The sequence below is a fragment of the Aulostomus chinensis genome, chromosome 21 (assembly GCF_037954235.1).
Source record: "Aulostomus chinensis isolate RoL2024-O1b breed Wild chromosome 21, RoL_Achi_v1.0, whole genome shotgun sequence".
NCBI classification, from domain to species: domain Eukaryota; kingdom Metazoa; phylum Chordata; class Actinopteri; order Syngnathiformes; family Aulostomidae; genus Aulostomus; species Aulostomus chinensis.
In genome coordinates this window covers 220,001-242,648 of record NC_141340.1, presented here as the reverse complement: position 1 = coordinate 242,648, position 22,648 = coordinate 220,001, and the positions used below count along the sequence as shown (strand labels likewise).

At 46.6% G+C, this 22,648-nt stretch overlaps 1 protein-coding gene across 1 annotated transcript in view; it reads right to left on the bottom strand.

Moving 5' to 3' along the window:
- Positions 1–12,087: 12,087 nt before the first annotated feature.
- gcm2 (GCM transcription factor 2) overlaps positions 12,088–22,648 on the bottom strand; it is a 16,147-nt gene continuing 5,586 nt past the window's right edge. The window contains exons 2-8 of the mRNA XM_086191007.1: positions 20,950–21,013; positions 20,256–20,444; positions 20,066–20,178; positions 18,074–18,199; positions 17,740–17,993; positions 17,240–17,471; positions 12,088–16,871 (exon numbers count right to left, since the gene is read on the bottom strand). Coding sequence (XP_086047133.1) covers positions 16,560–16,871; positions 17,240–17,471; positions 17,740–17,993; positions 18,074–18,199; positions 20,066–20,178; positions 20,256–20,444; positions 20,950–21,013 — 1,290 coding nt within the window. The 3' untranslated portion in view covers positions 12,088–16,559. The remainder of the gene's footprint in view (positions 16,872–17,239; positions 17,472–17,739; positions 17,994–18,073; positions 18,200–20,065; positions 20,179–20,255; positions 20,445–20,949; positions 21,014–22,648) is intronic.

The window sequence follows — 22,648 nt, the reverse complement described above, 5'->3', positions numbered from 1 at the left end:
CATTACATTGTCAGGCTGTGTACATTCACTCATTAGGGTAAATAAAACTCTTTGTGTGTGTGTGCACGTGTGTATGCCTGCGTGTGTGTGTGCGTGCACGTGTGTATGCCTGCGTGTGTGTGTTTTTGTGTGTGTCTGCATGTGTGTGTGGGGGACCGATAAAAGCAGATTGGTACAGGTGAAGAGGTTTGGGCATCAGCTGGTTTCTTATCTTTAAAATCACTCAAACACTAAAATCCTTCTTCATGTTCCATTTACAAGTCTCCTCCACCTCTTCTTCTTCCTCTTCTTCTTCTTTGTCTTCTCCTCCTTCTTCTTCTTCTTCTTCTTTGTCTTCTCCTGCAAATATGTTTCACCATCACTCAGGTCCTTCATATCATGCTGGTATTAAAGGGAGTTTCTTCATTTTCCATCTTTTACATGTTTGCATCCCTGCTGCAACCAGCTGACACCTGCTCCATAGTCATTGTTGTTTTCGTCACGATGAACGAAAACAACAATGACGACGTCAGACCCTTTTTTCATGACGAAAATGAGACGAAGACGAACGTCACCATCGCCCTGTGAAGACTAAAATGTGACCAAAGTGTATTCATTTTCGCCTGACGAGAACGAGACCAGACTAAATTGTTAGTTGGTGGACCATCAAAGTTTCAAAACATGCGTTTCTTCACCAAGTAGAACAAGCGTGCAATGTCAATCAAGAGCTCCAACATCAGCATGGAGCCAGCTGGAGCTGTTGGTCCTACTGGCCACGCCCCCATCATCAGTACACACACACTAAAAGCCTCTCGCACACACACACACACACACACACACACACACACACACACACACACACACACACAGTCTGGGCCTGTCTGCAGAGGACGAGACTCTCACCACGGCAGCAGCAGCGGTGTCGGTTGGTCCTGAACAGAGGGATGATTGAAGCATAGCTTTAGTCTGTGAGGCTCGCCCTGAGATGCAGTTTCTGTTTGAATGAAGCCTAAAGTTTGTGGTGGTGGTGGTGGTGGTGGTGGTGGTGGTTCCACCTCCCGGTGGAGCAGAGAGCGCTTCCTAGTGCTACATGCTAAAGCTAGAATGAACGGGGCTGCCAGGGCCGCTAATGTTGGCTGGTTTAAAGCAGCCTTCTATTAATCTAGCATGTTATGAATAAAACCCTGTCCATTTGTGGACGGGGGGCAGGTGGAGTGCTTTGACCCGTGTTTGTGGGACTGGGAAACACGGGAGTCCTCAGACCTGCTGCTGTTCCCTGTCTAAGCAACACACCTGGAAGCTTTAACCAACAACAGCAGCTGAAGCCAACATGGAGGACATGAGGTCGTTCACATGGAAGTCAAGTGTGCTTTTATTTAGTTTATCCTGTTTTATTGTGATACAATACTCCTATTGTGGGCCAGTGTGTTGTCTGCTTCTGCAACAAAATAATAAAAGTAAAAGGTAGAGAGAGAAAAAGAGGGGAAACTCCCCTTTGAAGGTGGATCAGTTCAGTGCTTCATTCTAACACTGGAGTGGCCTCTTCAGTACACACACATCTTTGTTGAGAGGATCTTTGATATTTGACTGAAACCTTTGAGTTTTGGTCGACTAAAACTATCAAGGATAGAAATGACAAACATGGGACTAGAACTAAGAAGCATTTAGTCCAAAGACTGAGACTAAAACTAAATCTGCTGATTCCTGGCTGATGTCCTCGGAGGGCTCAGGTGGGTCTGGAGGCCATTTTCAGGAATGAAGCTCTTGTTGATGGAAGGCTTCGTTTAATGGGCAGCTTTCTAAGATCCAAATCAGGTTCCAGGAGGAAATCACTTCCCCCCAATTTATTCATTTGGGTTGGTTTGACTTGTCCTAAATGATCGTAACCAAATAACTTTAATAGCAGCGCTGACACATTCTAGGTCAGGGGTTTTGAGACCTCCGTCCTCTCTCCTTTAACTCAACTTCCTCCTCTGTTTTCCAGTTCAAGACGTTCCTGAAGTCAGCCTGGTTCGTATGTTTGATCGCTTCTTTAGGCAGAGACAGAGAAAAGGCTGGGTACAGGAATCTGGAGAGACTTTTCATTTTTGTCAGAACGACTGGAGCAGTAACAGAAAAGTCCTTTGAGACCAGAGGTTTCAGAGCGGTTTGCATTTGTCCAGCTTGTTCCAGATGTTGAGCTCCATTAAAGTGGTGTCCTCCTGGTCAACATGGGCGCCTGAGTGTCTCACGGCTGGTTTCACTGGACATCATGAGCTGTCAGCACAGAGTCATGGATCTGTAATAAATCACATTTTTAAGGTTCAGCTTTAAGCCTTAGAAAAACAATCAATTGTGTCGATAACTTTAGGGATTTGGTCGCTATTTTTCAAGAATTTGCTGTGTCAGCAGCCGGTTGGTGAATCACCTCTTTCCGTTTTTCAAATTCAGTATTTTTGATAAGAGCCGCTGACATTTCCAGGGCTGCACTAAAGTAAAGGGACATGAGGCGTCCCTGTTTCATGCCTTCACCTCCTGAGAATCCTGGGACGTCCCTGTGCTGACATGACGGTGCTGTTTGTGTCTCTGTAAACACGTTTAACCACGTCAGTGATGTCAACACCGCATCCAAACAGTTCCAGGCTACCAAATATGAATGTGTTCCACAGGATCGATGCTTTCATGAAATCTGAGAAAAAATCCAACTCTTCATCGATGAGACGATCACGCTCAGGTAAGATGTGTGAGCCAAAGACAAGACATTTCTGGGAGCACCTGAAAGCACCATTTATCAATCTGCTCAAAGAAATGTCTGAGTCCCACATCGTCCTCACGATGAAGCAGGAAGAATCTCACTCCTCCCTAACCTGGGGACGACCACAGCCTGATGGCTCGTCTTAGGCCTGTCATGTCACTCAGATTTACTCCAACAGGCTGAAGTCTGGCGTTACTCCAGTGACGTCAGACCCACTGTGTGGTTTATAACAGGACGATCCATTCATAATAATGTCAGGGATGAGGTATTTCTGTCGTCCAACAGGAAGTGGTCATCTTCTGGTTCCTCCACCAAAGGATGTGGTCATGTCAGGGAGGAGGTGTCTTTGAAGTCCAAGAGGAAGTTATAATGTCAGGGAGGGGTTGTGTTTGTAGTCCAACAGGACGTGGTCATGTAAGATAAGATAAGATAAACCTTTATTCGTCCCTCAGTGGGGAAATTGTCACTGTTACAGTAGCAGAAAAAGTACAGAGCAATAATTAGAAGAAACTACAATAAACTACAGTAAAAAAAAATGTATAATACACTATAATATATTATCATAAACTACAAACAACTACACTAAATGCTAGCAGCATAAGTGTTGGCTATTACACAGTACAGTTTTAGGTATTGCTTACTAAGATTGTCCAGGGTCTGGTAGGGGGGTCACTGGGACCATTGCTTGTTGCCCCGTCTGACAGCCTCAGGTAGGAGGGACCTGTGGAACCTCTCCTCCAGACTTAGGGTGGAGGAGCCTGTCACTGAAGGAGCTCTCCAGGGCTGTCAGGGTGGTGTTGATGGGGTGGGAGTCAGTGCTCAACAGAGAGGACAGCTCAGCCATCACCCCCCCCCCCCCCCACCACCACCACGTCCACTGGTCCAGGGGGCACCCCAGGACAGAGCTGGCCTTCTTAACCAGTTTGTCCAGTCTCCTCTTGCCTGCAGCTGCTATGCTGCTGCCCAGAACACCACCCCTACAAGATGGCCGACACCACCATTGTATCATAGAAGGTCCTCAGGAGTGCCCCCCCCCCCCCACTCCAAAAGACCTCAGCCTCCTGAGCAGGTAGAGTCTGACCCTTCCTGTAGACGGCCCAGTGTTGTCTGACCAGTCCAGTTTGTTTAGGTGAACACCCAGGTACCTATAAGATGTCACCATCTCCGTCTCCATTACCTGGATCTTCACCGGTGTCGGGTGGGGCTGCGTCTGCCTGTGGAAGTCCACCTTGAGCTCCTTGGTTTTCCCCACGTTGATCTGGAGGTGGTTCCTCAGGCAGCAGTCTGGGTCCTGGGTCAGTTCTCTGTACTCTCTGTGGTCCTCATCACAATTGCAGAATCATCAGAGAACTTCTGCAGGTGACAGGTGGGTGTGGTGGGAGAAGTCTGCAGTGTGAAGCGGAACGGAGCCAGGACCGCTCCCTGCGGGGCCCCCGTGCTGCAGATGACCGTGTCTGAAACACAGTCCCTGGACCTCACATACTGCGGGCGGTTTGTGAGGTAGTCCAGTATCCAGGATGTGAGGTGGTGGTCCAGTCCTGTATGCTCCAGCTTGTCCCTCAGGAGCCCCGGCTGAATGGTACTGAAAGCACTGGAGAAGTCAAAAACCTGATTCTCACAGTGCTCCCGGGCTTCTCCAGGTGAGAGAGGGCTGGATGGAGGAGGAAGATCACGGTGTCATCCACCCCAATGCCACGCTGGTAGGCGAACTGCAGTGGGTCCATGGATGAGCCCACCAGGAGGCGGAGATGTCCGAGGACCAGCCTGTCCAAGGTCTACATCAGGTGGGGTGTAAGTGCCACTGGTCTGTAGCTGCTGTGGTCCTTGGGGTGCGGTGTCTTGGGCACAGGGACCATGCAGGATGTTTTCCACAGCTGTGGCCCTGTCCCCAGCTTCAGGCTCAGGTCAGGGAGGAGGTGTGTTTGATGTCCAACAGGACATGGTCAGGTCACAGATGAGGTGCGCTTGCAGTCCACCAGAAAGTGATTATGTCAGGGATAAGGTGTTTTTTTAGTTCAACAGGAAGTGGATATGTCAGGGATGAAATATGTATGTAGTCCAAGAGGAAATAGCCATCTCCTGGCTCCTCCACCAACAGGAAGTGGTCATATCCTGGTTCCTCCACCAACAGGAAGTAGTCATCGCCTGGTTCCTCCACCAGCAGCCAATGGGATCATGGGTGATTAAATCATTAGTCGCTTTCATACTGAACAGCAATCCACTAAATTTCTCTTTTGGAGAAAATTGAGCATCAGTTTTAGCCCAGAAAATTCCTCCTCCTGGGGTTCACTTATTGCCGCCTCCACTGCTGTGCAAATCCAAGCCATCAATGTGCTGGCTGGGTGTGAGGTGGGTGGAGGTGTCAACGATGATGCAAACTTGCAAACATTACGCTCGCCAGTTCTCCTGCATCAAGTACCTCCGAGAATGTCGACACTGACGCTGCCGGCAGCCAGAGCAGCAAACTGCAGTTTTGAAACTTACAGACTGAATATTCTTCTGACGCATGTTGTAGCTGTTAGGGTTAGCTGTCCACGCACACCTTCATGCTGCACACCATGTCACATCTTTAAACCCACAAAAGGGGTAGCTTTTTTGAAAAGAGGAATATTACGCCTCTATTTCACACAGACAAGACAGCAAATTCCCACCTCTTTCCCACAAATTTGGCGCATTTTGTGTTGAAAAAGGGTTAGTAAATCAGCTCTGGTGGACAGAAGTTGATGATCTTCCAGGTTGAGTTCATCAAGATCATCTTCACTAATGAACCCTCTGATGATGCTGGAAGCCTGGATGCTAAGTTAGCAGTGCTAAGCTAACCATAGCCTATGAAGGAGCTACACCAGGGTCACATGACTTCAAGGTCACCACCACTAAGCTTCAGGCTTCTTGTTTCCCTGATGACCTTTAATGACCTCCATGACCTCTGTAGGCTCCTCCAGACTCTTGTTAGCAACCCAGGTTTTTAAGACTCCACCACTCCAACATCCACCAGTCTGGTGTTACTGGTGGATCTGATGTAGAACTGAACCTCCAACATCCACCAGTCTGGTGTTACTGGTGGATCTGATGTAGAACTGAACCTCCAACATCCACCAGTCTGGTGTTTACTGGTGGATCTGATGTAGAACTGAACCTCCACCATCCACCGGTCTGGTGTTTACTGGTGGATCTGATGTAGAACTGAACCTCCAACATCCACCGGTCTGGGGTTTACTGGTGGATCTGATGTAGAACTGAACCAGTCTGGTGTTTACTGGTGGATCTGATGTAGAACTGAACCTCCAACATCCACCAGTCTGGTGTTTACTGGTGGATCTGATGTAGAACTGAACCTCCAACATCCACCAGTCTGGTGTTTACTGGTGGATCTGATGTAGAACTGAACCTCCAACATCCACCGGTCTGGTGTTTCCTGGTGGATCTGATGTAGAACTGAACCTCCACCATCCACCAGTCTGGTGTTACTGGTGGATCTGATGTAGAACTGAACCAGTCTGGTGTTTACTGGTGGATCTGATGTAGAACTGAACCTCCAACATCCACCGGTCTGGTGTTACTGGTGGATCTGATGTAGAACTGAACCTCCACCATCCACCAGTCTGGTGTTTACTGGTGGATCTGATGTAGAACTGAACCTCCACCATCCACCGGTCTGGTGTTTACTGGTGGATCTGATGTAGAACTGAACCTCCACCATCCACCAGTCTGGTGTGACTGGTGGATCTGATGTAGAACTGAACCTCCACCATCCACCAGTCTGGTGTTTACTGGTGGATGTGATGTAGAACTGAACCTCCTTTTACCTTCAAATTCTGGGAACCATAGATGAATGTAAGGCCTGAAAGATAGAAACAAAACCAAAATGGACGCTTCTTCAGGGCGCTGCTTCACTGCCATTCACAGCAGCAGCTGTTCTTCCCCTCTTGCTCTTGACTCGAGTCCTTTCATCATGTGTCCTCTCAGCGACTCGTTCTGGTGATGCTCTTGTTGTGTTGCAGTGGTCAGAGGCCACCTGCTCTCCTTATTGCCAACCTTTCATCTGTGGAACAATTCAAATCACGGAGGGTTTGAGGGACTTTACAACGAAATACAATCACTTGAAGTCACTATTTTTCCTGCCAATCAAGGACAGAAGCACCATGTGTTGTATTTATGAATTAATTAATACTCATCTATGATGCTTTCTTTGATCAAACATTGTTGCAACAGGAACCTTTAGTCTTTGTTTTGAAATTGAGAGCCACCAGCTGGAGGCAGCAGAGAGACGTCAGACGTTACGGTTCCACTGTGTGAAAACTTCGGTTGTCACGTCAAAGGAGACAGCATCGCGACAACGATGGATTTGTTTTGATTAACACTGGAAAAGTGATTTGAGAAAGATGTTTTTGCCAACTTGTCACTTTAACTTGTTCAGGTTGAAGGTGGAGTCAGACAGCGTGAATTTGGAATGTTCCTTGTTTACTTATGTTATACATCTTATGATATATAATTTGCCCACTCTTAGTGAGTCCTTCTTCAGTCCAATATTTCCTCGTCTCATTCTGATGGACATTTTTAAAGGGACGTTCTGATAAGCTGCCACTGAAGATCTGATGAGACGTGAAGAGCCAGAGATTAAGTGAGAATCAAAAGTTCTGCTTTCCTCCATTTTCACTTGAAAATATGAAATAATTAATGTGATGAAATGAGTGACAGAAGAAAGGGTTTGATGTTTGAGACCCGAGAAATGGAAGCGTTTCAGGTGTGTGTGGTTCTCAGGTTACCTCAGTGTGTTTGGATCAAACAGCCACTGTTGTGTGTTCTTATAGGTTCATTAACGACCAGAGAGGGGGCGGAGTCTGTTTGACCCAACGACAACATGTCAACATGTTGACGCTCAGTTAGAGGACAGGAAATCGCCAGACCACAGCTCATTATTTTCTCTGGTTCTAATCATCATCATCATCATCATCATCATCATCATCATCATCATCATCATCTCTTCTTCTCTGGATCTAACTACAATTATCTCTTCTACAGTGGTTCTAACAGACTTTTATCCCTCATGTTGTCGTCTCGCCCTCATCTAGCCACCATGTTGTTTACCAACAGTCAGATGATCTTCAGATCACATCTTCAAACACAGCATGTGATGACATGAGCAGGTCAAAGGTCATCAGACACTCCATGGGACTGCAAGCAGAGGATGTAAATGTAAAAAAGATGTAAATAAATGATGAGAAGAAGTTCAGTGTTCAATGTTGTCCAGTGCATTGATTCACCTGTGAGTTTTGCGTTCTCTTCCTCCTCCATACTTGATTCCTTGTTTGTTTTTGAGTGCATCTGATTTCTAAACATTTGATCCCTATAAACATAAACACTAGACTAAAGGTGATGAACCAATGGAGAGCATGTGGCTGGTCATTTGATCACAAGTTTGTGTGTGTGTGTGTGTGTGTGTGTGGCATGAAGCTAGCCATAGCTGCTAGCTCACATTCCTGATGTGGATCAGTGGCGAGGACACAGAAACAGCATCCATCATGTGACGCTTGAGGAACGTTAGCCTCCCACTGGCATCAAGACACTATTCAACAACAGCGTCATTCTAAAACAGTGTTATATGTCTCACAAGGTCAAAAGGTAAGCCAGCCTCCTAGCAGCACACCATGTGACCTTCTTCACCTGCTTCAGGTGTGTCACCATCCTGACATGTGATTGGACTGTTTATCTGTTGGTGAGACTTCATATTATTTACAACATCAGATCAGCATTGTTTTGGTTCATGGCTTCAAGCTAAATATGAAGCTACAGTTAGCATAGCCAAGCATGAAATCAGCTGGTGGCCGTCACTTCTTGAGCAATGTTTTGGTTCGTAGGATTGTTAAGCAGCATTGGTAGAAATATCTCATAATGCAACGCAACAACAACGCAATGTGAAATTTTGTCCTCTGTAAACATGCTTGTCAAATCAAGTCAGAGAGAGGAAGAGAGAGATGGACAGGGACAGAGACAAAGAAAAGAGAGGGACGGACAGAGAAAAGAGGGAGAGAGAATAACAGATTACTGCATGTTGATTGTTTAAGGTACATGTTTGTGTCTGTGTGTATGTCCATATGATGATGATGTGTGTGTGTGTAAGTGTTGAATCTATGTTTCATCTCTTAATCTGTTTGTTTGTGAAACTAAATGTTTCTTCTGTGGAATCTGATGACTTCACAAGTTTGAACGTGTAAACTTCAATATCAGTTATACATTATCACGATTTATTAGCACAGAAAACACAGGCATGAAATGTAATGTAATGTATGCATATGTGTGTGTGTGTGTGTGTGTGTGTGTACGCGTGCGCACGTGTGTGTGACTGTGTGTGTCCTCAGAGTGTCTCAGGTCCAGACATGTCCATCTTGTCTCATCAAAGATAAACGTCAACGTAAACCAACTTCATTCTTCTTCACTCAACCACAAACACTTCCTGCTTTGTCAAAATAGCAGAGGAAACAGCTGCCACTCTGACACAGAGGCTCCGCCCTCAGACCAAGACCCGGACCAGGACATAGACTGAGTCTGGGTAAGGTCCACATTTGGGACAGAGACACTAACAGTATGTAAAAACTGGGAGGACAGTTTGTGTTCCTGTCCTTCAACTGACCTGTCCCTCTGTCAAAACACACACACACACACACACAAACACACACACACACAAACACACACACACACACACACACACACACACACAGATACTTTTTGTTACTTCTGGAGCCTTCGTCAGTGCTCTGGTTCCTATGGTTCCTACAGTTCCTACAGTTTCTATGGTTCCTATGGTTCCTATAGTTCTTATGGTTCCTGTGGTTCTTCTGGTTTCTCTGTTTCCTACGGAAGTAGTACTAGTTTCAGTGGTTCCTATAGTGTCTATGGTTTCTCTGGTTCCAGGGTTCTTCTGGTTTCTCCAGTACCTATGGTTCCCGTGGTTTCAATGGTTTCCTATGCTTTCTATGGTTTCTCTGGTTTCTCTGGTTCCTACAAGTTCTCTGGTTCCTTCAGTTCCTATGGTTCTTCTGTCTAGTTTATATTGCAGATGATATTTTTCTGGAGCCTTGGTTTTGTTTTGAAGTGACATCAAAGCTACCAGCATGCAGGAGCTGCTGGAACTGCTGCTGCTGGCGGGCGGCCATGATGGCCTTAGTGTCTACGTGATGTTCAGGCTGGTTGTGACAGCAAGATGAAGTGATAAACACTCGAGACGCAGAGGATGGATGAGGACAGATAGAGGAGGAGCAGCTGATGGAGAGATTAAACAGCAACAGGTAGGACGACTTTGGATCTAATAAACAGAAGCTAAAGTTTACCATTGTCCCGAGGGTGATGACACTGCAGGAGCATGTTTGATTGGACAGAAGATGGTGGTGATTAAGGACTGCCCTATTAGATGATTGGTGCACTCTAACCTATGGCACGTGGTCACGGTTTACCTGACATCAGCAAACAGGATGGTTTCAGTTATACAGAAAATATTGATACTCTGTAGTGTAGCCTCCTTAGTGATGATGGGTACTAAAGTACTCTGCGTCAGGACTTGTAGTTTCCTGTTCAAGTGGGGGGACATTTGCATCTCTTCGCCGATGATGTGATTGTGTTCAGTTTCAAAGTGAACCAGTTGTAACACAGTAGGTTTCTCAGTCATGTGACCAGATTCTTGTTGTTCATAGAGAGCTGGTTCTGCTGGTCCATAGGTGGACCTCTGCTCCAGGTGGAGACTGGCTGGAGGGATTTTAGACCATCAGAGGGCTGAAATGTGACGATGACGATGATGATGATGATGATGACGGTGAGTTTTTTGTTTTGTGTGTCTTGTCGTGACTAGTCTTATCTGAACAGGACGACTCAGAGCATCAGACTTTCTTCTTCATGGTCTTAAAGAGACATGACAGTGGCGCTCTGATGGTATCAGCGTGACGCTCCGATGGCATCTGGGAACCAGCAGATGTTTGTTCAGCAGCTGCTGCTGACTTCTATGACTCATCTCTGATAAGACGACAAGCTCTTTAATGCCAACTACTTCCTGTCCAGACAGGACGTGAGGATTAGACTGAGAGGGTGCACTGGGGTGACTGAACTTTATTTTACATCTTGTTTTCCTTTTCATGTTGTTTCTTTATGAAGAAACATTGAACGATAGAACGACCTGTTGGCCCCACCCTGTTCAGCACCTCCTGTCTTGATGATGAATATTAGGATCAATTTGATAAAACCTCATTTGCTTATTCTAACTGCTGGATATACAAAAAAATCCTTCTGAGTTCCTTTTACATGTCCCTCAAGTCTTTCTGACCACAGGGACATTGTTATTCTCAACAAAAATTCAAGTAATTGTTCTTTGAATCAGCTGAATTCCTTCTACATTGTTTGACTCCCATAATCATCTTCTTCTCAATAATTAGTAGTTTGGATAAAGAACTTCCTAATTTCAGCACCACAAACCTCTTCAGATGGTTGAAGGTTCATCACAAGGAACACGCGAGCGCTCGTCAAGCTGGACATCTCATGTAGGACAATGGAGCTGAGTTGGACATTGACATCAACTTAAACACCAGACTGATGACACTGAGCAGAGGTTAGGCTTCAGCCTCATGAGACGCAGGGGCGTTTTTTTTAACCCTGCGAACCTCAAAATGTTCACTGCATCAGGAGAAAGGTGAAATACCGTAAATTCCGGACGATAGAGCGCACCGTTATGTAAGCCGCAGATGCTTATTTTAGGGAAAAAATCAACTTTGTACACGTATAAGCCGCACCGGTAAATAAGCCGCGGTACACGGCGGAAACACCTCGGCCGCCCGTTCTCGCGTGTTGACCCAGTCTTCCAGAGCATTTTCAAGTTCGGGCCATCTGCTGTTATGACCTCTGAAAGCTTTTGTCGTCTTTTTGCATTGGGTCAGTTCGTCATGTTGCCGCCTCCAGCGTCTCACCATCGATTCGTTTATGCCAAACTTACGTGCTGCAGCTCTATTTCCATCTGCCACCGCCAGATTGATTGCCTTTAACTTGAAAGCTGCATCATAAGCATTCCTTCTTCTGCTCTCCATCTTGAGGGTGAGTACAAATGACTGAAAATATCGTGTGATGCTCTTTTTACACTGCACCGCGGCATGGACTGGACGCTCCAAGTACAGTACTTAGAGAAATTACCATCACATTTGGCTAGGAATTTCCCTAAGTACGGTACTTGGAGCTGCCATCAGGAACAATAGGGAATTACTGCCCGCTGCCGCTGCCCGCCACACCCCAGAGTGAAGGTAAAATCCTCGTATAAGACGCACCAGAGTATAAGCCGCGGGGCATGAAGCGTTGAAAAAAAGTCGCGGCTTATAGTCCAGAATTTACGGGTAGCTAAAAAAAAATGTTGAAATGAAACAAAACAAAAATGCATGTTGACTTTAGTTTAATCTGGTTTCAGTGCTGTGTGAGGATGAACTTTTCATCACAGTCATGTACAAACTGTTTCAAGACTGAGGGCAAAATATTTCATGTATAGGCGTGCATGTGTGTTCGACAGGAAGTGCAGCTCTGTCACAACTCGTCTTTGAGAAGTCTCCATAGCGGTCGTGGCACTGGAGTCATGTGACTCTCTTCTGTTGCTTTTAGGACCAGATAATGTTGTGTGTTGTTTGTCTGACCTTGAGTGACCATAGCATCAGAAGCAGCTGGGTGACCATTCAGCCATTGTTGACAAGATGTTTACATTCTGCTCAGAGAGTAAACGCCACCCTTCAAAACCAGAGAAGAACTAGTTCAATGACACATCAGACTGTAGATGTGATGTTTTATTATTTTCTCCCAGTTCATTTAGTTCACATCTACAGCAGACGTTGCTCTCCACCGCCGCCTCTCCGTCTTTCAGGCATCGTCTCTGTTGTAAATCACAAGCATGTAGCATCACATTGAAAACATCCATTAGCGCCCAGCCACATCAGAGCAACCAGCCGCAGATGCCAGCTTGTTTAGAAAGGTATCTCATGTCAGACAACGGATGATTTATTTAGCTAAAGAAGAAGAAGCAACGGAGGGATGAAATGATGTGCGTGTGAAAATGCAGCGATGGAGATCAGCAGAGAAGAAGATAAGAAGATAAGAAGACAGGATGAGCTGATTGTTGGTGAAAGGATAGAATTTCAGCGGATTATCTGCCATCACACTCACCTGCTTCACAGATGAGAGGCAGGTGAAGTGGTCGGCCAGCTAACAGATGTTGCCAAACTTTTGCAGCTGTGTGGGCCAGGCTGCTGAAGGTCAGCCAATCAGAGATCAGGATTTTTCCTCTGTCCAATACTGACCTGGACCACCCAGACTTTAACATGTAGACAGAGACTCACCTGGACCTATTTCACCTTTTGTTAGAGACACACCTGGACCGGCACCAGTGCTGAGACTCACCTGGACTATCACCTGTATCTAGAGACCTACCTGGACTTTCACCTGTATCTAGAGACCTACCTGGACTTTCACCTGTATCGAGAGACCTACCTGGACTTTCACCTGTATCTTGAGACCTACCTGGACTTTCACCTGTATCTTGAGACCTACCTGGACTATCACCTGTATCTAGAGACCTACCTGGACTTTCACCTGTATCTAGAGACGTACCTGGACTTTCACCTGTATCTAGAGACCTACCTGGACTATCACCTGTATCTAGAGACGTACCTGGACTTTCACCTGTATCGAGAGACATACCTGGACTTTCACCTGTATCTAGAGACCTACCTGGACTTTCACCTGTATCTCGAGACCTACCTGGACTTTCACCTGTATCTGGAGACGTACCTGGACTTTCACCTGTATCGAGAGACATACCTGGACTTTCACCTGTATCTAGAGACCTACCTGGACTTTCACCTGTATCTCGAGACCTACCTGGACTTTCACCTGTATCTAGAGACGTACCTGGACTTTCACCTGTATCGAGAGACATACCTGGACTTTCACCTGTATCTAAAGACCTACCTGGACTTTCACCTGTATCTCGAGACCTACCTGGACTTTCACCTTTATCTTGAGACCTACCTGGACTATCACCTGTATCTAGAGACCTACCTGGACTTTCACCTGTATCTAGAGACATACCTGGACATTCACCTGTATCTAGAGACCTACCTGGACTTTCACCTGTATCTAGAGACATACCTGGACTTTCACCTGTATCTCGAGACCTACCTGGACTTTCACCTGTATCTCGAGACCTACCTGGACTTTCACCTGTATCTCGAGACCTACCTGGACTTTCACCTGTATCTCGAGACCTACCTGGACTTTCACCTGTATCTAGAGACCTACCTGGACTTTCACCTGTATCTAGAGACCTACCTGGACTTTCACCTGTATCTAGAAACCTACCTGGACTTTCACCTGTATCTCGAGACCTACCTGGACTTTCACCTGTATCTAGAGACCTACCTGGACTTTCACCTGTATCTCGAGACCTACCTGGACTTTCACCTGTATCTAGAGACCTACCTGGACTGTCACCTGTATCTAGAAACCTACCAGGACTGTCACCTGTACCTAGAGACCTACCTGGACTGTCACCTGTATATAGAGACCTAACTGGACTTTCACCTGTATCTAGAGACCTATGTGGCTTTCACCTGGACCTTCACCTGTACCTGGAAATTCACCTGAACCTTCATCTATTGCGGACTTCCCCCTCTTTCTTGAGACTCATATGGACCCTCAACTGTAGAGATTATCTTGACTTTCACCTGAACTCTCACCTATTGCTAGAGTTTCACCTGTACCTTTAGCTAAAAATTAAACTTGACCTTAACTGTTGTACAAGTCTCACCTGGACTTTAACCCGTAGTTTGAAATTAACCTGGACCTTCACCTGGCCCTTCATCAGTAGCGAGAGACTCACCTGGACCTTCATGGGTGACTCATGGCTAAAGAAAACAGCGGCGGTTCAGACAGAGGACAGCGCCAGAACTCCTGTCCAGACGCGTCCTTGTCAAAACAACATTCGTTACTCATCCAAACAGCAGGTCTTTGATCCTCTGCACGGTCTGCTGAGGCCCTCTGGAGTCCCGGGCCTCAGAGGCTGTGGCTAAACCTCAGAGGTCGAACAAACATTGTGATCAGGAAGTCATCGGGACACAGTGTCATGTGATGCTGTGAAAACCTTGGGAATGCAAGTTTTATAAAAAATCATAATAAATATGAAGAATCAAACTTTTTGTTTTTAAGATATATAAAACATATAAGAGAATAATTGTAGACTAATCAATTCTGAAGTGTTGTTGCTGTGGATACCAGGGAGTTTGAGGGTGGTGGGGGTGGAGCCTATCCCAGCAGCCTTCCCCCTGGACAGGTCACCAGTCCATGGCAGGGCCAACACATAGAGACAGACAACCATTGGCTCTCCCAGCCACGCCTACGGTCAATTTAGAGTCTGGATTAACCTGGTCCCCTCTTGATGTCTTTGGACTGTGGAGGAAGCTGGAGTACCAGAGAGAACCCAGCAGGAACAGGGAGAACATGGAGACTCACCCAGAAAGACCCCGTGCTCCAGCCGGGGCTCCACCCACAACCTTCTTGCTGGGGGGCCACAGGGAGGACCACTGCTCCACTGTGCCGCCGAGACTGACGTGGTTCCAGATATTTAGCATTTTTAACCTAGCATAGCACGAGAAGATGCGAATGATCCTACATCCAGCAAGACAAAGTGAGTCAATGAGAGATGAGTCTTGTGATTGTTACTTTAATTGGACGGTCAGTTGAGACACAAACATGTTTCATCTCTTCAGTCAATAAATAAGACAATGACAGAGGCGTCTCCAGCATGTCTCTGGGACATTGAGCGTGTGATGTCTAGAATTTTAGGAACAGTTCTGAGTCAAATGGAGATTCAAGTGGTCCCTTGGGTGACCTCTCTGGTCCTGGAGGTTTTAACACTTCAGTCCCACTTTAGCTTCACATTCACTCTCGCAAATCTGATGCAGCATCATCAAACTTAACTTTATAAATATTAACTGAATATTTATAAATACTTCATTGCTAATTTTTCATCTCTTTGCTTTTAAATTTACTGTTAAGATTTTTTTGGCCTTGATTAAAAAAAATTGGCCAATTAGTGAAACAGGATTAAACTATTTGAAAAACAAAGAGGATCATTTTGTCATAGTACAGATGAATGGCATTGTTCCTGCAACAATGCAATTGTTGGCAAATGAGCTCCAAACATTTGAACGATAACCCTAAAGATGAGTGAAGTCCCCTCTGGAGTAACGCTGGATCTGGTTTCTGGTGCTTGTGAAGGTGAATATGTGGAGAAAGGAGACGCCGCTGACACGCTCCGGGACGGTGGAGGAACTAAGATCAGCACGTTTCTGAGCACAACAATGGAAACGGCTGACAGTTCATGAAATGTTCATAGGAGGCTCTGAGATAACAACATCAAAACAGAAGTAAAATGGACGTAATGAAGAGGTCAAACAGGTTACTGATTATTAGAACTAAACATATGCTCTGCCGCAACCAACCTCATCACGTCAGAAACACCAACTGGAACAACGTGGTCTCCTCAGCAGTCGCCATGTCGCTTAATGCTGCTATCGTTTTCTCAGGTCACATGACTCAAGGAAGTCTCTTCAAATCTGAAGGTGGTTAAAAAAAACCAGAAACAGAAATGGAACAATGACCTGAGTTTGAAGGCTTGGGAGGTTTCAGTTTAACTGGAACCATCGTGTTTGTCTTGGGGGGGGGGGGGCTGAAAAAATGTGGGTCCACATTCCTAAGTGACGCCCCTGTGGGCACTTCAGGGGTCGGTCTGTTTTGCCAGTGGCAGTCGTCATCATGGAAACAGCGGCAAAGGTCAGTAGTCGTCGTAGCGGTATGTGTTGGCCGGGTAGGTGTAGCGATAGTCATACCCTTCGGCTCGTTCTGTTTTGGTTTGCAGAGCTTCAGGCTGAAAGGAAAGAGACTTAATGACGCCGCCCGACTCCTCAGTGACCTTCACCTCGGTGGAGTAGGGGGAGGCATCGTCCAGCAGGGACGAGCAACCAGAGACACCCGAGGTCTTGGACGGTGCACAGGGCTGGTAGGACGGGAGTCCAGCTGGAGGTTTGGGACATGCCTGGTAGGGGGGCAGGCTAGCAGAGGGCTTTGGACAGGGCTGGTAGGAGACCTGAGGAGGACCAGAGGCAGTTATACCTCCCCCTCTCTATGCATGCACCTCCTTCAGTTACTATCGCTATTCCCACACCTCCTTCAATTACTGTTGCTTCACCCACACCCCCTTCAGTTACTCTTGATACACCCAAACCTACTTCAAATACTGTTGCTACACCTGCACCCCCTTCAGTTACTGGTGTTACAACCACACCCCTTCAGTTACTGCTACACCCACACTTCCTTCATTTACTGTTGTTACACCATTCTAGCTCTAGCTGAGTTTCCTGAAGCCTTCACAGGAAGTACAGCTCCTCCTTGTCTCCCAATGACTGGTAGACAGGTGTTCTGGTAGTTGTTTGATGATCCTGTTGAAGAACTCACCTTGGTTGTTGTGGTGATGATGGTCTGTAATGCAGCAGGTGACCCAGGTGCATTTCCAGGGTAACGGCAGGGATACTCTGTGCTGTAGTAATGGTGGTTATCACCATAGGGGGCGGAGCTCTTCAGCAGATCCTTCCAACCTGGCTTTGGTTGGGGCTCAAAAGAGGAAGTGGAGGAGGATGATAGTGGAGCTGGTGCTGTCAAGGACGAGGAGCCAAGGACCGGAGTGACCCTGCACACAAACAGGATCTGGTTTAGACCAGAAGTTCATTTATCAGCCAACTGAACTGACGGAATAATCTGTCACAATGGTCATCCCGAACCAAGTTTTCTTGATCGAGTTGTGAATGTGATGCAACACCCCATGTTCACCAGGATCTGTTTTTTCTCTGGATCTGGTTAAGATCTAATTACATGGCCAGGACTGGTTTACTTCTGGATCTGGTAAAGACCTGATTACATGATCATAGTTGGGTTTTGGATGGGGGTCTGAGGTTGACCTGGGGTCACAGAGGTCAGCGGTCACAGGATACGAAGGTGACGTTAGGTATCCCTGGAACTCGTAGCTGGGCCGGCCCATATAGAGCCTGGGATTGGCTGGTTTCTGCAATGTGGGTGGAGCCTCTCCCAGTGCATTGTGGTGGTTGTAGTAGGGATCTGGACTCTGGAATGCTGGGTAATGCTGTGGGAAGGCTGGCTCCATGAAGGAGATCCTGTCTGCTGGCTCAACACAGGACAAAGCGGGGCCTAAAGCCTGAATCAACAACAAATAAATAGTGAACAACAATAAACAACAACAACAACAGCCAGTGACTGTTGTCTGTACTAGCAGACCTGAGTTTCAAGGAGACGCCTCTTGGGGGTGAATGGTGGTGAGCTGACTCGTCTCTTTACTGAACTTCTTCTGGCTTCAGTCTCAGATTTGGACTCTGGTCTAGGATGATCGTGGACTCCTTTAGCCTGCAGGACCACAAAAATAAACAACGATCAATAAATAAAGAACATATAAACAACAAAACTTGTGTGAAAGACAGACCAAGCCCTGTACTACATATTACTTCTTGCCAGACAACTGCAAGATCAACTTGGGATTTTCCGTGCAACAAAGATGGCTGTCACGGTTCCATCAGGCCAAGGGAACTTTTAGTTGTGTTCCTTGTGTTCTATTTCTCTCTGGTCAGTTCCTGTTTTATTTTGAAAGCTCTTCCCTCCTGTGTATTTGTTTGCTTCTCATTTCCTGTCTTTGTTAGTTTCCTGCATTTGCTTTATAATCACCTGTGTCTTGTCAGTTAAAAGACCTGGTCAGCCACAGTCCTGTTCCTAGTGTCAGCTCCTCCCTGGTTCTCCCCTTGTTGAGTGTATTTTAGGTTCTGTTTCAGCCACTATCACCTTGTCTGTTTTGCCTCCATTTTCCCTCGCCATTCCTCCAGGGCTGTTTGGCTCTCTGAGTCTTTGTCTTTTGTTGCTCAGTTTGGCTTTCAGTTCATTTGTGATTCATTAAACCTCCACCACATCAAGTCTTGCCTTTTCCTCGCTTCTGCGTTTGAATCTTCCACACCACCTCCGTGACAAAACACATCACCATGGGAACATATGCTACAGACCTGACCTGCTCCGTGGCAGGCTAGGAGCTAACATACAAGCTCCACCCACTGACCTCTCACATCTCAAAGACAATGTCATCCATCCACTGATTATTTTCCAGCAGTGAAGTGAGTCAGGGGAGGGTCTCTGAGGAGCTAGAACCCTTTCGTGGTCTTTCCTGAGCAGGTCCCCTGAGTGTTACTGATTCTCCATATTCACCAGTTAGAGGAACGTAGGGACATTGCAGACAGCTGATCCCAGTCTGACTCCCACCACTGGAACATTTATCAGTTAAGACCAGCTGCAGCTGGAAGAACGATACCAACACAATATTATCTCTGATCAGGTCTAAACCACAGCCTGGGTCCGGTGAGGCACAACCCTCACATCCAGGGTATCTTCAGTTTGTGGGCTTTGACAGGGACAGATAACCTCCATCAGGGATCAGCAGCCCTGGACACTGGTTACCAATTTACTGCATCAAGCCAGCAGTTCCTGTTAATGAGCATGGTCATACAGGAGTGGCGGAGCCAGCACTTGATGACCAATCAGTAACATGAGGAGGAGGTCTCATTCCGGACCAATCTTTAAATTTGAGGAATTTGAATCCATTATCAGGCCAGCACGGTGGAGCAGTGGTCCTCCCTGTGGCCCCCAGCAAGAAGGTTGTGGGTGGAGCAGTGGTTCTCACTGTGGCCCCCATCAAGAAGGTTGTGGGTGGAGCCCCGGCTGCAGCACGGGGTCTTTCTGGGTGAGTCTCCATGTTCTCCCTGTTCCTGCTGGGTTCTCTCTGGTACTCCAGCTTCCTCCACAGTCCAAAGACATCAAGAGGGACCAGGTTAATCCAGACTCTAAATTGACCGTAGGCGTGGCTGGGAGAGCCAATGGTTGTCTGTCTCTATGTGTTGGCCCTGCCATGGACTGGTGACCTGTCCAGGGGGAAGGCTGCTGGGATAGGCTCCACCCCCACCACCCTCAACAGGAGAAGAGAGAGAACATGGAGGGATGGAGGGATGAAGGGATGGATAGGTGGATGGAGGTATGGATGGATGGGTGGATGGAGGTATGGATACATGGATGGATGAATCCATTATCCAGAGCTCCTGCAGCAGGAAGGAGAGCTGAGCTGCCACTGACTGACTTCTCATCTCCCTCCACCATCACCTGGTGCTATGTAGCATGTTAGCCTGTGATGGGGGCTTGTGGTTGTCTGGTTAGTCAGTGGTGGGTAAAAGTAGTGACCTGGAAGAAGATGGCTTTCCCGTCAACTCTCCAGAAGTTGGTGACAGGGTAACCGCTGTGACCGCGACACGGCAGCAGTTCCAGGGTGCCGCTGCAGCTCGGACACAGCTTCTCTGAAACACAGCAGTCCAGACGTGTAAACATTTAGAAACAGACACCTCCTCACATTCTGGTTCTGCTTTTTTCTTACTCTGCTGCTTCTGCCGGGCCTTGTCACAGATGGCGGGGCGGAGCTGCAGTCTGGACCCGTCTGGCAGTGTGCAGCCCCGAGAACACACCACCACACCCAAACATGACTTCTTCAGAATCTGACAGTTGTGGTTATTGGTGTTCCTCATCGCCCAGCCGGAGAGATGCCTCTGTGCGTTCTTATCTTCAGCTGCAACAAACCTGCGGTTAGCCTCACGGCTCGGCGCTCTGATCTTCAGCTAGCGTTCAGATCATGTCGAAACTCTGCTTTTAAATCCAAGGTTCTATTTTGGTGATTTACATAAATTTTCTTTGATCAATTTGGTGACTTCAGTTAAAAGCATGTAGGTGCGATCAGCTTCACTGACAAGACACTATTGCTGAGCAGGAGGAGGCGGGGCGGATGTAGACGCAGCATTAGTGACAGCATATGACCATCTCATTCCAGGTGCAGGTCTGGACGCGAGCAGCAGTCTGAACCAATATCTGATCCATCAGATCAGTTTCTAACTGATGCTTGTGATCATACAAATGATTCATTTAACCAGTGAGGGAACGATAAACTTATGACATCAACAAACCAACTCTTTCAACCTGTAGATATTCTCTATGTGGGATGACATCATCTGGACAGAATATAACTGCACCATCATGTGACATCATTAACCATGTTAGTGAAACACGTTTCTGCTCACCGCTGTAGATGTAACGAACATAACCGTCTGTCCACTCCTGGAACATGTCGAACTGCTTGGTGTCCTGCACACACACGCACACGCACACGCACACGCACGCACACACACACACACACACGCACACACACACACACAACTTAGGTAAGAACATGTTTATTTTACATTATTTTCATGGATAATATAATCACGAATATTAATTACGCACCGCCAACACAGATCAATGATTCCAAGAACAAACGGAAGCAGGACAACTTGAACATGAAGGGTAAATCCACTGGTCTGTTTTAATTCTTTACTGTTAGTTTCGGTGAAAATATCTGATAAATATTTCATTTTTATTCATGATTTCTTGTCCAGATTTCTTGGATTTGTCTCTCTGAAACTGATTTTCTTTTCAGTGCTAATAAATCTGTCGACAACAACATTGATCACATTGCCAAGCTGGATTGTGGAGTTTGCTTCAAACTACAAATGTTCATCAGACTAAATGTTAATAGTCATGACCCAAATATGGTCACATCCTTGACAGTGATACCTGTCAACACAATCACGTATCTAGAAATCACAGTAGGGAAAAGATGGACCACCCCTCAGTCAAAGAGATGTCATCTACCCTCCCTGAGGAGTTGTGGTCCCAAGGGCCCACAGATGTCGGGCTCACCGATTGTCAATCTGTTACATTTTCAGTGGTAGACACCACTCCCTTATTATTATCAGGGGTCATACCGGCCTCAAGGGATGAACAGAAGAGGTGGACACAGTGGTGGTCGCCCAAGGGCATGCTGGAATTGTCCTGGACATTTGCTGATCAGCACCAACACCCTCAAATTGGTGGGGATTTTCAGAGTGGCTGCAGCTGGTCCCAGGGGGGAGGAGATGGTGGCCCAGTAAACCCCTGGGTAGGGCCCAATTATGGCTACTAGGGCTGCCCAAAAAATCTTAGCCCTGGAGTATTGATTGAAGCTGTAATTTTGCCAGTATTGAAGCGTGACTTAAGAATGGTGAATGATGTAGTAAAGACTTACCTGTGGAAGTGCCAGACCCTCATACACTGCTCACAAATGTGCCATCAGAGGCAAGGTTTTTTCACTGTAACCAATCTGTGCTCTGCATTTTTCAGATTACCAGTGTCTGAAGATTCCTGTAATTCTGCTAACCATTTTGATCCCTGAAGTACACAGTGCAGATCACTGTGCCGGGGGGTAGGCGTTTAGGAAAGCAGTTGTGGAAAAGTCGCCAGAGGTATTTTGCAATGTTAAAGATCAAACAGAGATTCGGAGCAGTCGATCATCAACAAAGTCAAGGAATGGTTGGAAGAATCAATGGAACCTTGAAAGCTGAAGAAGATGTGTGCTTCTACTAAACTGAACTGGGTTGACGCTTTGCCAATAGCGCTAATGAGCTATCACATGCAAATGCAAAGAGGTACGAATCTCACAACCAACATGAAATGCTTACTGGTAGACCTGTGCCTGCACCACAACTGAGAGGTCCTTGTAAGGGACCGTCACTCAAGCAGTGCAAGATGAGTGGGAAGCATATACGAAACAACTAACTACTTTCTCTAGAACTATATATTTGCTGGAAAAAGCCTGAGAGGCCAACCAGGACCAGGATCCGGTCCGACCAGTGGTGCCTGGAGGTCGAGTGTATGTGAAGCTTTTCTGGCAAAAGTGGCATGGGCCAAGGCGTGAAGGAC